The following is a 14,142-nucleotide window of genomic DNA, read 5'->3' as shown; positions in this document are numbered from 1 at the left end:
AAGGAATCTCACCTCCAACAATAGCTGCAAGACCAAGCTGCAACCTCTCAGCCTCAATTTCCTCATCTATAAGATGCAGATTATAAGAGCATTGACCTGACAGAGTTGTGAGAATAATGTTTAGGCAGGTGCTGACCATCTGGTACTAATTCAGAAAAGCCTCATTAAACTCATTCAGCTGCTTTCCGTGGGTCCCCTCCACTCGATACTTCCCTCCCCTCTCACGGTCTAGCCGATACTCATCTCCCCAACTTCCCAACTCCCATTCTCAGGAGGCAGTCCTCCATATCAAACATCTAGATTACATTTTCTGAGGCAATACATTCCTGAATAAAACCCTCATTAAACAGCTCCTGGGCTAGACTGTCTGGCTCTGACCCCTCAGATGTTGTGAAATGTTGGATTTGGAACTTTGAGCAGAGAACACCAGATCTAGGAGTGACCTTAGAACACACAATGTTAGAATTGAAAGGGATCTTAGAATACAGAAGATGAGGACTGAGAGAGACCTTTGAACATAGAATATCAGAGCTGGGAAGGGCCTTAGAACCTAGAATGTCAGAGCTGGGAGGGCCCTTAAAGCACAGACTATCAGGGCTGGGAGGGCCCTTAGAACACAGGATGTCAGGGCTGGGAGGAAATGTAGAACCTCAACTAGCAAAGTTAGGAGGGACCCTAGAGGTCATCTATTCGTTTTTCTCATTTTACATAAGAAAAAATACTAAGGAGACTTCAAAAGGTGAAGTGACTCATTCTGGGTCCCAAAACTCATTGTTGGCTGAGCCAGGATTGGAACCAGGTCTCTTGATTCCCAAAGAGAACAAGTCTAATCCCTTTTACATATGTGAACCACAACCAGTACATATTCTTGATTCTTCCTACACATCCCCAGTTTCACTGACTGATTCCCATATTCAGTGACTTCTTCCCTATCCTGCTTGCCTCCTCTAGATACACTCTCCAGTTTAATCAATGTCCCTTTTAAACTATGGTATCCAGTAAACACCATACTTCAGGTGTGGTCTGACCAGGGCAGCATGCTGAGGGGGGTGTCCATTTATGAGCCTCGAAGCTCTGCCTCTTTAATGTAATTAGCTCTTTAGCTCCCACCACCACACTACTGACTCATGTTGAATTTTTAGTCTGCTAAGAACCCCACATCTTTTTCAGATAAATTTCCATGTAATCATGGCTCCTTCATTCAATATTTCTGAGGTTGATTTTCTGAACCCCAGTGTAAAACTTTACATTTATCCCTACTGAACAATTGAACTCAGTGCTCCAGACTGTCAAGGCCTTTTTGGATCCTCACTTTGCCATTCACTTAGCTATTGCTTCCAGCTTTGGGTCATCTGCAAATCTGCTCTGTGTGTCATTTATCAAAGTCATTGATTAAAATGTCTTTGCCTTTCTGCCACTGAAGCATCCAAAGAGGGGAAAGGGCTGCTCTTACAGAAGTAGGAGTCACATCTGAAGCCTGCATGTCTTCTGGGAGGTTCAAACCCCACCCACCACCAGGATGTGACAGCCTCAGAAGTTCCAGCTGGCCTATTCCTTCCCCCAAGTGTCTTGTTTTCTCTGTATTGATGCATCCCTCAATGTTTACAGCTTATCCATCAAAGCCTCGTTTCTGTTACATAACAGCCTATAAATTTCCTTTGCTGTTTTGTAATAGGGTATAACACAGTTTATCAGATGTCTGACCAGTGGAATATGGTAGCCCTTTTCTCCCTCACAGCCTCCATGCCTATTTCACAAACTCCATTTCCCCCTCTCAGCCTCCATTTCCCCCTCACAGCCTCCTTCTCCCCCTCACAGTCTCCTTCTCCCCCTCATAGCCTCCTTCCCCCTCACAGCCTCCATTTCCCCATCACAGCCTCTATCTTCCCCTCACAGCCTACATTTCCCATGTCGCAGCCTCTAATTCCCCATCACAGCTTCTTTCTCCCCCTCACAGCCTCTATCTCCCCTTCACATCCTCCTTTCCCTCATCCCCCAGGCCTCCTCTCTGCTTTTGTGTCTTCTGTCTTCCATACCAAGATTAATGAGAGTTTCTTGGAAACAAATGATTTCTTCTTGAACATTATTGCAACAACTGAATTTTCCATTACTGTCAAAATTTTCCAATTTTCTTGTTAGTATTCTCAATAAAGATGGGGAAGGGGAACCCATCCATTTTAAAAGCAAAATAGACTTGACCTCTATAATAAGGCAATAAGACCCCAGTGCTGTGAATAAGTCATCTCTGTGCTGCCTTTCTCCTTTCATTCTCTGTGATTTGGAAAACCCCAAAATGGAGAAAATTCCTCAACTTCCTCTAAGCAGGACGCCTCCCCCCCACCCCCTCACTCCAGCTGGGGAATATAGGTTGAAACATTAAAAGTAATGGTGTCAAACTCAAATAGAAATGGGGAGAGGGAACCCGCTAAACGATACATGGGGATTCCTGTGGGCCACATATCGAATTAGAAAACCACATCTTAGCATCATCTGTGTTTTATTGTGTTTTTATTTATTCCATTAAATATTTCCCAATTACATTTTAATCTCATTCTGTCTGTACTCGGAAATCTTGTAAACTTTCTTAAATGTTGTGGCCAGAGGGTTGAATGTTTGACATCTCTGTTTTAAAACTAGCAAGCCTTATTAAATTGCAATAATTTCCTTTTAGGGAGAAAGAAGACTCTTTCTTGGTTACTTATACCTCCCTTTCTGAGAGATAGTGATGTCCCCTTTCTAGACCTGGAGTCAGGAGGATTCCAGTTCAAATCTAGCCTCAGACACTTAGCTCTGTGACCCTGCATGAGCCAGTTAACTTCTGTCTGCCTCAGTTTCCTCATCTGTAAAAAGGACATAATAATAGCCCCTACCTCCCAGGGTTGTTTTGAGAATCAGATGAGATAATATTTGTAAAGTCTTAGAGCAATGCCTGACTAATAGCAGGTGCTTAATAAATGTTCACTCCTTTTCCTTCCCTTGTTCCCTTCTGTATAATCGCCCCTCACCTTTTCCAAAGCCAAAAGTCCCAACTAAAGTCAAGGCACCTTAGAACATCCAGTTAACCAACATTTATTAGGCATCTGCTGTGTGCCATCGAGGGTGGTGTTGGTCTCCTCCCTTCCCCCACCTCCTCACTACCCAGTCATCAGGAAGCGAAGATTCTGCCTCCCCAGAAATCCCTCACCTTAATTGCCCGCCCCACACCACTGCACAGACAAATGGCAAACACACCCTCTTACCCAGGAGCTGGCACCCTATTACTGGTCTTGATGAATTAGCTCTAAAAAGCAATTACAAGGCAATTAATTGGACAGCGGCATCGCCTCAGTGCCCATATTTGAACTCTCCATGCAATAATTTTACCTCACAAATTGGATAGTGGCATCAAGGAGGGACTGAGCAGCTTTGGAAGATGCTGGAAGGTCCAGTTCCCCCACTTAGCCCACATCTGGGGCTGGAATAAGCCCCTGATCTCAGGCATCTGTCAGAGTCCATTGGGGCAATCTTTTACCAGAAGACCCTGGGAAATTCTTTCCATTTGATTCTTTCCAGGGTGGGTTTTAGGGGATGTCAGTGTCTAAGAGCTGGAGAGACTTATTAGTGGAGAAGCAATATGAGATAGAAGAAATAGCCTTAAAATAAGTAGGGGCCAAGGAGTCTGATGAGCAAAGCTCCCTGTGTCCTTTATCAAAGAATAATAGTAGTTAGCATTTACATATCACTCTAAGGTTTGCGGAGTGCTTTACAAAGATCACCTCATTTGATCCCCACAACAACCCTGAGTGGGAGGGACTGTTGTTATGCCTATTTTCCAGATAAGGAACCTGAGGCAGACAGAGGTTAAAGTGACTTACCCAGGGTCACACATCTAGTAAGTGTCTGAGGCTGGATTTGAACTCAGGCCTTCCTGATTCCAAGCCCAGTGCCCTCTATCCACTGCACTGCCTAGCTGGTTCTCTGCTTACTGGGGTGAGCAGAATTTTAAGCATCATGGCAAACATTTAGGAACAGGAACTAACCTTGGCATCCCTCCCCCAAAATTACACATAAGAGTCAGAGGAGTTGAATCTAAATCCTAGCTCTTCCACTTTCCTCCTACATGCCACCTGTGTTCAAGACAATTAACCCTCTCTAGACCTTAGTTTACTCATCTGTGAAATGACAGCAGTTAGACTAGCTTTGATTCTGCAAACATCTGTTACGTGCCAACTAAACTTCTCCAGGCCTCAGTAAAATGAGAGGGGTTAGATGAGATTCAATTCACTTCCACTATGTGCCAGGCACTGTACTGGACGCTAAGAGGGTAGAAATATATTTATTTATTCATTGATTGATTGATTGATTCATTCATTCATTCATTCATTCATTCATTCATGTATGTGTAATGAGGGAAATGGGGTACGGATTTGGGTTAGGGGTTGGGGTTCTTAGGAATTCCTCTTTAAAGAATTACACCCTCTTGCACACAAAAGTAGTTAGAATAAGGTGGTAGTTTATTTAGGGGCAAGGGAAGGGAAGGGTGGGGGAAGGGAAACCATGAAAGAAATCCTTGGACTTCTCATGGGGAGATAGGCACAAAGCACATGGCTCAGAGGTACCAATCTTCTTGAGCAGGAAGCTAGTAGATACTTTTATAGAGGACTGATGGGGGTGGACCATCTGCCAGTGGAAAGTTCCTTTAGTGAGGGAGGACCATCCCCCACTGGCAGTGACTGGAGGAATTTGGGTGAGGGGTGGCTACTGATCTCTCTTCAGGACACAAAGGCCGCAGCCACACCCAGATTTATCTCCCCAGGGTTAAGGGAGACCAAAATGGAGGGTGGGAGGTCCCAAAACTAGCTCAGTCCAAACTGGTTCCACTTATCTCTCTAGGGTATCTGTCCTCTGGTTTAGTCTCTCAAGGAGAAGATTCCTTGATGTGCCCCAGAGAATTTCTGGGGTGCTCTGTACCCCATGACATATATATGTATCTATCTATCTATTTATCTTTGTCAGGGCAATGAGGGTTAAATGACTTGCCCAGGGTCACACAGCTAGTAAGTGTCAAGTGTCTGAGGTTGGATTTGAACTCAGGACCTCCTGAATCTAGGGCCAGTGCTTTATCCACTGCACCACCTAGCTGCCCCGGGAGGGGGGTTATAAATATAAAAAGAAAACAAACGGTCTCTGCCTTTAGTTTGCTTACATTCTACTAGAGACATACAGCAAGTATAAAGATAAGTAAATACAAATTATGCAAGTCACTTCCTCTCTGGGCCTTGGTTTATTCATCTTAAGATGGGGGAGATTGTACCAGATTCAATCAATTCAACAAACATTTGGTATTGGGTGGAGGGGGACACGTTTAAGTTATTCTTGACTTAGTGTATAAATATGGGCAGCTAGGTAGCACAGTGGATAGAGTACCAGGGCCTGGAGCCAGGCAGACTCATCTTCCTGAGTTCAAATCCAGCCTCAGACACTTCCTAGCTGTGTGACCCTGGCCAAGTCACTTTACCCTATCTACCTTACTCTCCTCACCTGTGAAATGAGCTAGAGAAGGAAATGGCAAACCATTCCAGTATCGCTGGACACGATTGAACAACAATAAAGTATCCAAATAAAAATAAGTTCCTTTTTTATCTCCTTCTCTACTCCAGCCCCACCAATTTCTTGATATTGGCCAAGTATGCTAAATATTTGCATGTATTTTACATTTTTGTTGCTATTCAGTCCTTTCAGTCATGTCTGACTCTTCGTGACCCCATTTGGGATTTTCTTAGCAGAGATACTGGAGTGCTTTAGCCATTTCCTGCTCCAGCTCATTTTACAGATGAGGAAACTGAGGCAGACAGGGTGGAGTGACTTTCCCAAAGTCACACAGTAAGTATCTGAGACTGGATTTGAACTTAGGTCTTCCTGATTCCAGGCCCAGCACTCTATCCACTGCAACCTAGCTGCCTGAACTTTACATTTACCACTATATATTTTAGTATGCCAATGATGTGCCATGCACTGTGCTAGATATTAGAGGTCCAGATGCAGAAACGAAGTGGTTCCTGGCCTAAAAAAGCTTACATTCTACTAGGGGCAGATAGCTGCTATCCAGATACGAAAAATAAATGCAAAGGCATTTCAGGGATCAAGGATAATCAAGGGAATCAAGGAAGGCCTCACCAAAGGTGGCTCCTAGGTTGAGCTTTGAGAGTAGTTAGGTGTTCCAAGAAGTGGAGGCAGGTCATTTTAGACATGAGGGACAGCCTTGGCAAAAGAATGGAAGCTGGAAATGGAATTACCTGCATGGTGAAGATCAAATGGGCCAGTCTGAGGGCAGAGCATGTGAGGGAGAAAATTGTTTAGAGCAGCCTTGAAAGGCAGGCTGCAGCCAGATTGTGAAGGGTTTGCAAAGCCCAACATAAGAGTTTTTATTTTATCCTAGAGGTAACAAGGAAGCCCAGAAGATGCTTGAGCAGAAGAGCAACTTGGTCAGAACTCTACGATGACTTTTGAGTTCTCTTTTAGCTCAAAATTTACAGCCCATCCTGGTCCTGCCTTTGTCCTATTTTCAGTCCCTGAATTTGAAGGATCTATCTATCTGTCATTTCTCTCTCTCTCTCTCTCTCTCTCTCTCTCTCTCTCTCTCTCTCTCTATCTATCTATCTATCCATCCATCCATCAATCCATCCATCCATCTATCCATCCATATATATATATATATATCCATCCATATATCCATTAATTCATATATCCATCCATCCATCCATCCATGCCATAAACTTCTGGGTCTTACCAGATTTCCCAGAGATCACTGCCTGGAGCTCTTGTCCATCTGACTAGGTAGTTATGAGGACAGAGGTCTAATCTGAACTATGTGGGAGTTAGTGAATCATTTCATATTGAACTAAACACATCCCCTCTCTGGGCCTATAAAATGAAAGTGTTGAAGTAGGACCTCTAAGGCGCTAACCTGTTTGGACGTTCTTTGAATCTCCCCCTAATAACCACAAAGGCTCACTTTTCTACTGTCTTACCGGTTTCACCTTCTTGGCATCCCCAGTGCCAAGCACTGTCCTGGACATATAAAAAGCAGTTAACAATGTTTGCTGGCTGACTGACTGTGTGACTTTAGGCACATAACTTGCCTCCTTTTTATATGCTGCCTCGTATTTAAAACACAGGCTTTAGGGTTTGTTTGTTTTTTATTTGTTTGTTTGGTGTTGGGTTTTTTTGTTTTGTTTTGTTTTTTGGCAGAGCAATGAGAGTTAAGTGACTTGCCCAGGGTCACACAGCTAGTAAGTGTCAAGTGTCTGAGGTCAGGTTTGAACTCAGATCCTCCTGAATCCAGGGCTGGTGCTTTATCCACTGCACCACCTGGCTGCCCCCTAAAACATGGACTTTGGACTAAATGACTTCCAAGATCCCTCTAGCCCTAAATCCCTTGGGAATTTTTCCTTGGCAATCAATGTTTGTAGGTCCCATTCTTAGGGTTGGGCTGGTGGCAGGGATTTACCTGAGACAAAAGATTGTAGATTCTGACTAAAATACCCCCCTGTCTCTGTCATATCTGTCTTTTCCACCTTGCTGTGCTCTTGAGCAAGTTCCTTCTCTGATCTCCTGTTTCCTAACTCTGGGGTGTGGGAGTAGGGGTGGGCAGGTTAGTTATTCTCTGAGGACCCTTCCACTTCTCATTGATCCTGTAACCCAAGAAGTGATTGATGGTGGTGAAGTGTATCTACATGGTTCAAGTCTGTGTAATAGAGAGAATGGTGGGGTCCTGAGCACTGGGTTCTAATTTCAGTTATGCTCCTCCTTGGCTGCGTGACCATGGGCAAGGAGAGGCTTCACATCTCTGGGCCTCAGAGATACCTACAAATCTATCCAGAAGCATTTATGAAGTGCTGACTGTGTGTCTAGTACTGGGCATTCCCCAGCTGACTGTCTCACTCATTCAGGTGGTTGTCTCTGTGCCTTCCAGTACTGCAGGTATCCGAGAGGCTGAGAGATTTGGGACCCCCCCAGGAAGGGCTTCCAGCGTTACTCGGCAGGGGAAGGAGGAGAGCAACAGCAGCGTCAAGTACAAGACTGGCCGGGTAAGACTCTGGGCATCATGGATTCCCTTTCCCAACCCCTCTCTACCAGTCTTCAACAAGCCAAAGGAGGTGCCCAGAGTTAGACCTGGGCTCTGGTCACTTATGAGTTCAGTGACAAGGCACTTCATTCTCTGGGACTGGGAAGAGCCCTTCCAACTGTGACATTTAATGTTCTAAGTTCCCTTGCTCCTCTCATATTCTACGTTCACAGTCTCTGTTTGGAGGTGTCTCCCCTTCTTGTCCCTCTCCCCTCCCTACCTCGCTGGTTCTAACATTTCATCTTCTACAACCCCTCCCAGCTCTGACATTCTGGGTTCTAAGGCCCTCCTAGCTCTGACAGTATCAGTTCCAATGTCCTTCCCCCTGACAGTCCACATTTGATAAGCCCTCCCATTCTGCTATTCTATGACTCCATTTTTTCCAGTTGCCACTAGGGAAGATTGGAAGGGGGTTCAGCAGCAAAGACCTCGACTTCCATGATGACTATGGCTCCCTGAGAAATGAAGACTGCTTCGATGATGACCCTCAAGATAGACCAGATCAGTGTCGTCTGGAAAACTACAGTGGACTTGAGGTCACCAACGTGTAAAGAACTTCTTTGTTCCCACCAGTCTCATGGACTGAGGAGAAAAAGCAAAGGGGAAAGAGGGAGCTTATGAAGAGCCCAAATGGGTGTACATAGAACCTTGGAGCTAAGGGGCAACACGGCATCATTACCTTGTCAGCCAAGGGACACTCTCCAGACCAGTCTGGAGACAGACCAACTCTAGGAGGCTACTCAAACGAGCTCCTGGTGGGAACTGGAGGATCCTTACCTGGAGAGCTCTAGAAAAAAACATGACCATCCAACATCCTGTCCTGGACTGTTTAGACATCCCTCCACCAGAAAGCAGACCCCTTGCAAGTCACTATGACCTCTAACGTTCTACAGTTCTCTGGCCTAATTTCAGAGGGAACTTAGAAGTTAAACCATCCATGAGCTACCCCTAAGCCCCAGGCCAAGCCACCATGGGCAGGAAGGACCCATATCCCCCCACTCCCTCAAATGTCCTTCCAAAACTAGCTAGTGGCTTAACTCAGTATTTCAGACACCAATTTGAATGAAGGGAAGAATAACCATGGAAAAGGGAAGATGATGGCCCAGCAAGTTATTGCCCTTCTACCTGTTGGGAAATCAATGAGAAGCCAGGGATGCTGCCTCCTGGATGTGATGTCAGAGTGAGAGCTTCACCTCCTGTTTTTCTTCTCTCTTTGATTTCCAGTGAATGAGGGGGGCTTCCCCAACCTTCCAGACTCCAACCTAGATCATCACGTCTGGAACAGGCAGAGTGGTTAAAGCCCAGGATTTAGAGACATTTGGAATGCTAGCTCTAATGTTTGACTGCCTATGGAACCTTGGAAAAGTCACTTCATCCCTGGGCTTCAGTTTACTTGTGTATAAACTGTGAGACTAGACTAGATAATCACTAAGGCTCCAATATTCTTTGGGTGAACTTCCTATGCTTCAATGATCTTGTGATATTTCTTGGGGTGTTGACTGTGTGACCTTGGACAAATCATTTACCTACCCTGGGTCTCAGTTCCCTCCTTTGTAAAGTTAGTGGGATGGACTAGATGTCCTCTGAGGTCCCTTCCACCTCTAAGTTTATGACCCTGTGATGTGAGGCTGGTCCTGGACTTTCACCAAAAGAGTGTCCCCTGGCTTTAGGGAAGTACTTAACAAATTAATGCAGGGTAGAAGTGGTTACCCTGTCTAAAGTCCTCACACCAGGAGAGGGTACAGTTGTTAAATAACTGTTTACACATTGCCCAGGAAAGTTTGGGGATTATTTCTTCTGCATGAAGCAGACTTCAATACTGGACTCCTCAATGTGGCCAGTCTCTCCACCAGTGCAGAACTCAACCCACTGACCAAGTCTCATCCTGTGTGATTCTTGTCCATATTCTTCCAAAAGTCCTCCAAAAGGGAGGACTTTAGTTCTTTTTATACTTCATGGATGTGCCATACTCAAGCTGACCATCTGCTAAGGCATGTTCACCAAAGGTCTACACCCATGCCATGGAATATGTCCTGTGCAATGTCCAATGGAGGATGATTATATTCTCCAGACACTTATGGTAATGCATGGTATTGTGCAGGTTGGTTCAGGACCAAGGACACCACCAAGCTCTTCCGGTGAGATCCATGGCTATTAAGAAGAAATCAGCTCGGTCATCCGCATAGGATAAATTAAGTGGATGAAGAATGTGCGATACTCAGATTCCATTGGCTACGTGACCAACCTGTTGAACTAGTGCATCGGGATATACACACTTGGTTGAAAGGTGTTATTGAAATAGTTCCCTATTCACAAGGGTGTCTGGATTTGTTTGAGACAAGAGCCATGGTGGAAATAAGCTTAATTCTTCTCAAGAGTGCCAATGGTGTCTTTCATTTAGGGGAAGGTGGAAGTGAGGGGTAGGGAAATTTTGTTCAGCATTCAAATAATGAGTTAGGTTTTTGGTTTTTTTAATGACTCCATTACACGGAACATAACATGTCTGCTCACACGAGTCTTAACCAAGATGTAAGGCCAACAGAAAGGAATCAATAAGGTTTCTTCTGCCATTGTCATTGTTTTGTGACCTCTGCCTAGTGACCTCACCTGTCTGTGCCTCAGCATCTAGAACAGGGGCAGGGCACCTTGTCCCCTACCTACCTCACAGGGATGTTGTGAGGACTAATATGCACTAATTTCTGTAACACACTTCATGACTTCTCAGAAGGGGCTTTTTGGCAGTGGGCACCCCTCTGTTTCTCCCTTCAAAGATGGGGGGAAGAAGGCTATTTACTCTAGCTCAGAGCTTCTCTCATTCACTTCAGTCTCACTCATGACTCATATGGAAAGTCAGACCAAGGGCTTTTGAAAACTTAGTCTGTTTCCAAACACTGTCAAAATGATTGAATGCAAAGGAGAAATACACTTACCCACCCACATAATGGTCAGATAAGCAATTGTACTGAATTTTTCATTGGATTGGCTGTCAATCAAATAATTTAGCACAACGTTAGGCCCAAAAGAAGTGCTCAGTAATTCTTTAAGATTTCATTTTCTTGCATGCAGATATCAGGGCAAAACAAATTCAAACAAAAACCCCAAAAGCCAATGCCAACTAATAACTGAGGCAGAACACAAATTCATCAATTAGGACTCTGTTTATATATCTATTGCTAAGGATAATTGTTTTTTAACTAAGGACTATCTTTATTAAAGCAATTGATATCTGTGTGAATAAATGATAACACATTTGATTTTCCACACTTGGATAAAAAGTATTTATAGCAGTAACTAGGTCTTACTTACTTTCCTAACAGAAATGTAAATTGAGCCCCATTCATGAATTTGTTCATTGTGCTTCCCTAAAGCCAGGGACCACTTTTTGGTCTTTAGCCATCCCCTAGAATGGGTCCAGAATATAATTTCCTTCCCCTAAACATCCAGAAACATCTGGATAAGAGATATGCTATATTGATTCTACCGCTTTAATGGAGAAATCCATTATATACCAAATGACCTGACTTTTTGACTCCAAACCCTGAGATCTTTACTCTTCCTGCAGCCAGGCATGCCAGAAGGGCTTGTAAGACCATAATCCACTAGGGCATCATTTCATTTCATGACACCCAGGGTGCAATTGGAAGCCACCCTGCCCCATATTACTGACATCTGTCTATATTCCCTATACTTGTTTCTCATTAGTACAAAATTTCTGCATGGTATTCCGAGTTATCAGGGCCTGTTGGATTCCTGAACCCAGTACCACAAAGAGAAAGATAAAAGCCCTCATGGAACCTAACTATAGTGTTGTGGCAACATCAGTGAATTTGGATCAATGACAGGTTACCATCTGCTACACTTCTGACCTAGGGCAAATAATTCTCTTCATTTCCTGGGACCTCAATTTTCTCCTTTGTAAGAGGAGGTTAGACCAGATGATCTCTAAGTCCTTTCCAGTTATAAAGTCAGTAACTTATTCTTTCCTTACACATTGCCACCTGAACAGAGATTCGATTAGCTCTCTTAGGAAGTCAAGTAATGTTCTTACAGTGGAAGATTGGTACACACTTGCATAATTTCATATCTGGGTATAAATGAGAAAGGCAGAGCCATATCTAAGAGTTGACTGTGTGACCTTGGGCAAATCACTTACCTTCCCTGGGTTTCAGTTTCCTCCTTTGTAAAATAAGTGGGATGGACTCAATGATCTCTGAGGTCTCTTCCACCTCTAGATTTATGACGTGAGGATGGAGCGCCTGGATCTTTGCCTCCAAGGGCCAAAATTTAGAAGGTGTGGAAAACACCATCCAGGAACATATTTATTCCCTGCCTCCCACCCCCTGGCTTCACCCTAATTAAACTACCTTCTTCCTCTCCCAAGTGCAAAAATTCCTAGTTATGGCTCTGGAGAAAGGGGGAAAGACTCTTGGAAACTGGTATGGCTTTTCAGAAACTGTTTTCCTCCCTAAATTCCCAAAGTAATAGTATATGAGGGAGTTCATGAGCACCAAATGTCAAACTTACTTTCTTGAGCAACTCAGTTATTAAGCATCCAGGGATCTTGGACATCCACTGGATTTTTTAGACTATGAGATCCTGATCCTAATTCCAATCCCCCCATATCCATTCCAGGACTATTTTAAGCATTTTGGAGCAAGGAAAGTGAACCTCATGGTCCTTAGGCTCCAATAATGCCAATGGCACTTGCCTTAAAAGACAAAGATAATTCACTGGCCCCACATCCATAAGGTTTGGAATGCTTTCTCTGATCCTGGAATCTGATTTGTGCTAATGAAAAAAAACGGCCTCCCTTGTCCCAGAAATTGAATGAGGTGAGCTCTGTCTTTCTGGAGAGCTGTGCGGCCAAAATGCCAGTTCTTCAAGTCTGAGGGGAGAGAATGAGTGGGTAAAGGAGATCAGAAAGGAGATCGTCGTGACATAAATTTGGAGCCAGAGGAACTGGAGCTGGTGATCATGGCTGCTATTTGTCAGCTGGGTGACCTTCTGGGCCTCAAAGCTTCCTCTGGTAAAAAAAGTAAAAATAAAAATAAAAAAGAGGAGGATTGGACTGGATCACTTTTAAGGTCCTCACCAGCCCTAAATCACTCGATCCTCTGAGCACCGGGAAGCAATCTATGTGTGTCTCTGGACCAAAAGCCATTATGATGGATGTGACCTGGATCTCCAAGTGTAACAAGGTGTCTGTATCCAGAAAAGGAGATGTGTGTATGGATGTGTGTGTTTCTGTATAAAGTACAATCTTCTTTGCCTGACTCCGTGTCCATCTTTGGAGAGAACGGGAATGATTTCTCAGGACAGAGAGAGACACTCATGAATCCTCCCAAGAGAAATCCACCTGGGGTCAAAGGAAAGTGATGTCACCTGCCCTGCTGAAATCCACTGGGTCACCAGGCTCTCAGTAGCCCCGTCTGCCCCGGGCTTCTGAATGCATCCCTTTGTCTACACCTGAGCTATCTCTTTGGCGTCCAGTGAGTCAGGACAGTCATCATCAGATGCCCAGCAGACCTGGCACCAGGAGGCCAAAAGGGATGACTCAAAGGTGTGGGTAGCACTGAAGACAGGTCATACTGTGGCCAACTCTGCATAGGTGACTGGGGAGGAAGGGGGAGTTGAGCCAATATTCCCACGGGAGCCCAGTCTTGGAAGAATTGCAGGGCTTAGCTAAGGAGTCAGAGATCAAGATGCAGTGACAGAAGCATGGAACAGGAAACATTTTTTAGCTATCACTATGTGCTAAGCACTATATTAAACACTGGGAATACTAATAGATGCAGAAAGATAGTGCCTGCCCTCAGGGAGTTTATATTCTAATGGATGAAGACAAGACATTTAAAAGAGGAGGAAAGGGAAGGAAGGGGAGGGGAAGAAAGGAATTTGAAAATGTGGAGTCAGGAGTGAAGCCCCCAAAGGAATAAAGATATGATTGGATTGAGCATTTTCCTCAAAATGGATTTTCCCCATCCAATCAGGTGACCCTCCAGGGCTAGAAGCCTAAGAGCAGAAGTAAAGTGTTA

The 14,142-nt window shown here is 44.4% G+C and overlaps 1 protein-coding gene across 4 annotated transcripts in view; it reads left to right on the top strand.

Moving 5' to 3' along the window:
- The window catches only part of KAZN (kazrin, periplakin interacting protein), a 1,448,845-nt gene extending 1,435,465 nt beyond the window's left edge, over window positions 1–13,380 (top strand). For all 4 annotated transcript variants that reach the window (XM_043992483.1, XM_043992482.1, XM_043992485.1 and 1 more), the window contains 2 exons: window positions 7,955–8,069; window positions 8,494–13,380. In XM_043992483.1, the coding sequence (XP_043848418.1) occupies window positions 7,955–8,069; window positions 8,494–8,658 (280 nt within the window). In that variant the 3' untranslated portion in view covers window positions 8,659–13,380. The remainder of the gene's footprint in view (window positions 1–7,954; window positions 8,070–8,493) is intronic.
- Window positions 13,381–14,142: the final 762 nt, after the last annotated feature.

Source organism: Dromiciops gliroides, chromosome 3 (genome assembly GCF_019393635.1).
Source record: "Dromiciops gliroides isolate mDroGli1 chromosome 3, mDroGli1.pri, whole genome shotgun sequence".
In the NCBI taxonomy this organism is placed as follows: Eukaryota; Metazoa; Chordata; class Mammalia; order Microbiotheria; family Microbiotheriidae; genus Dromiciops; species Dromiciops gliroides.
The sequence above is the reverse complement of the archived record's forward strand: the minus strand, read 5'-3'. Positions and strand labels throughout refer to the sequence as shown.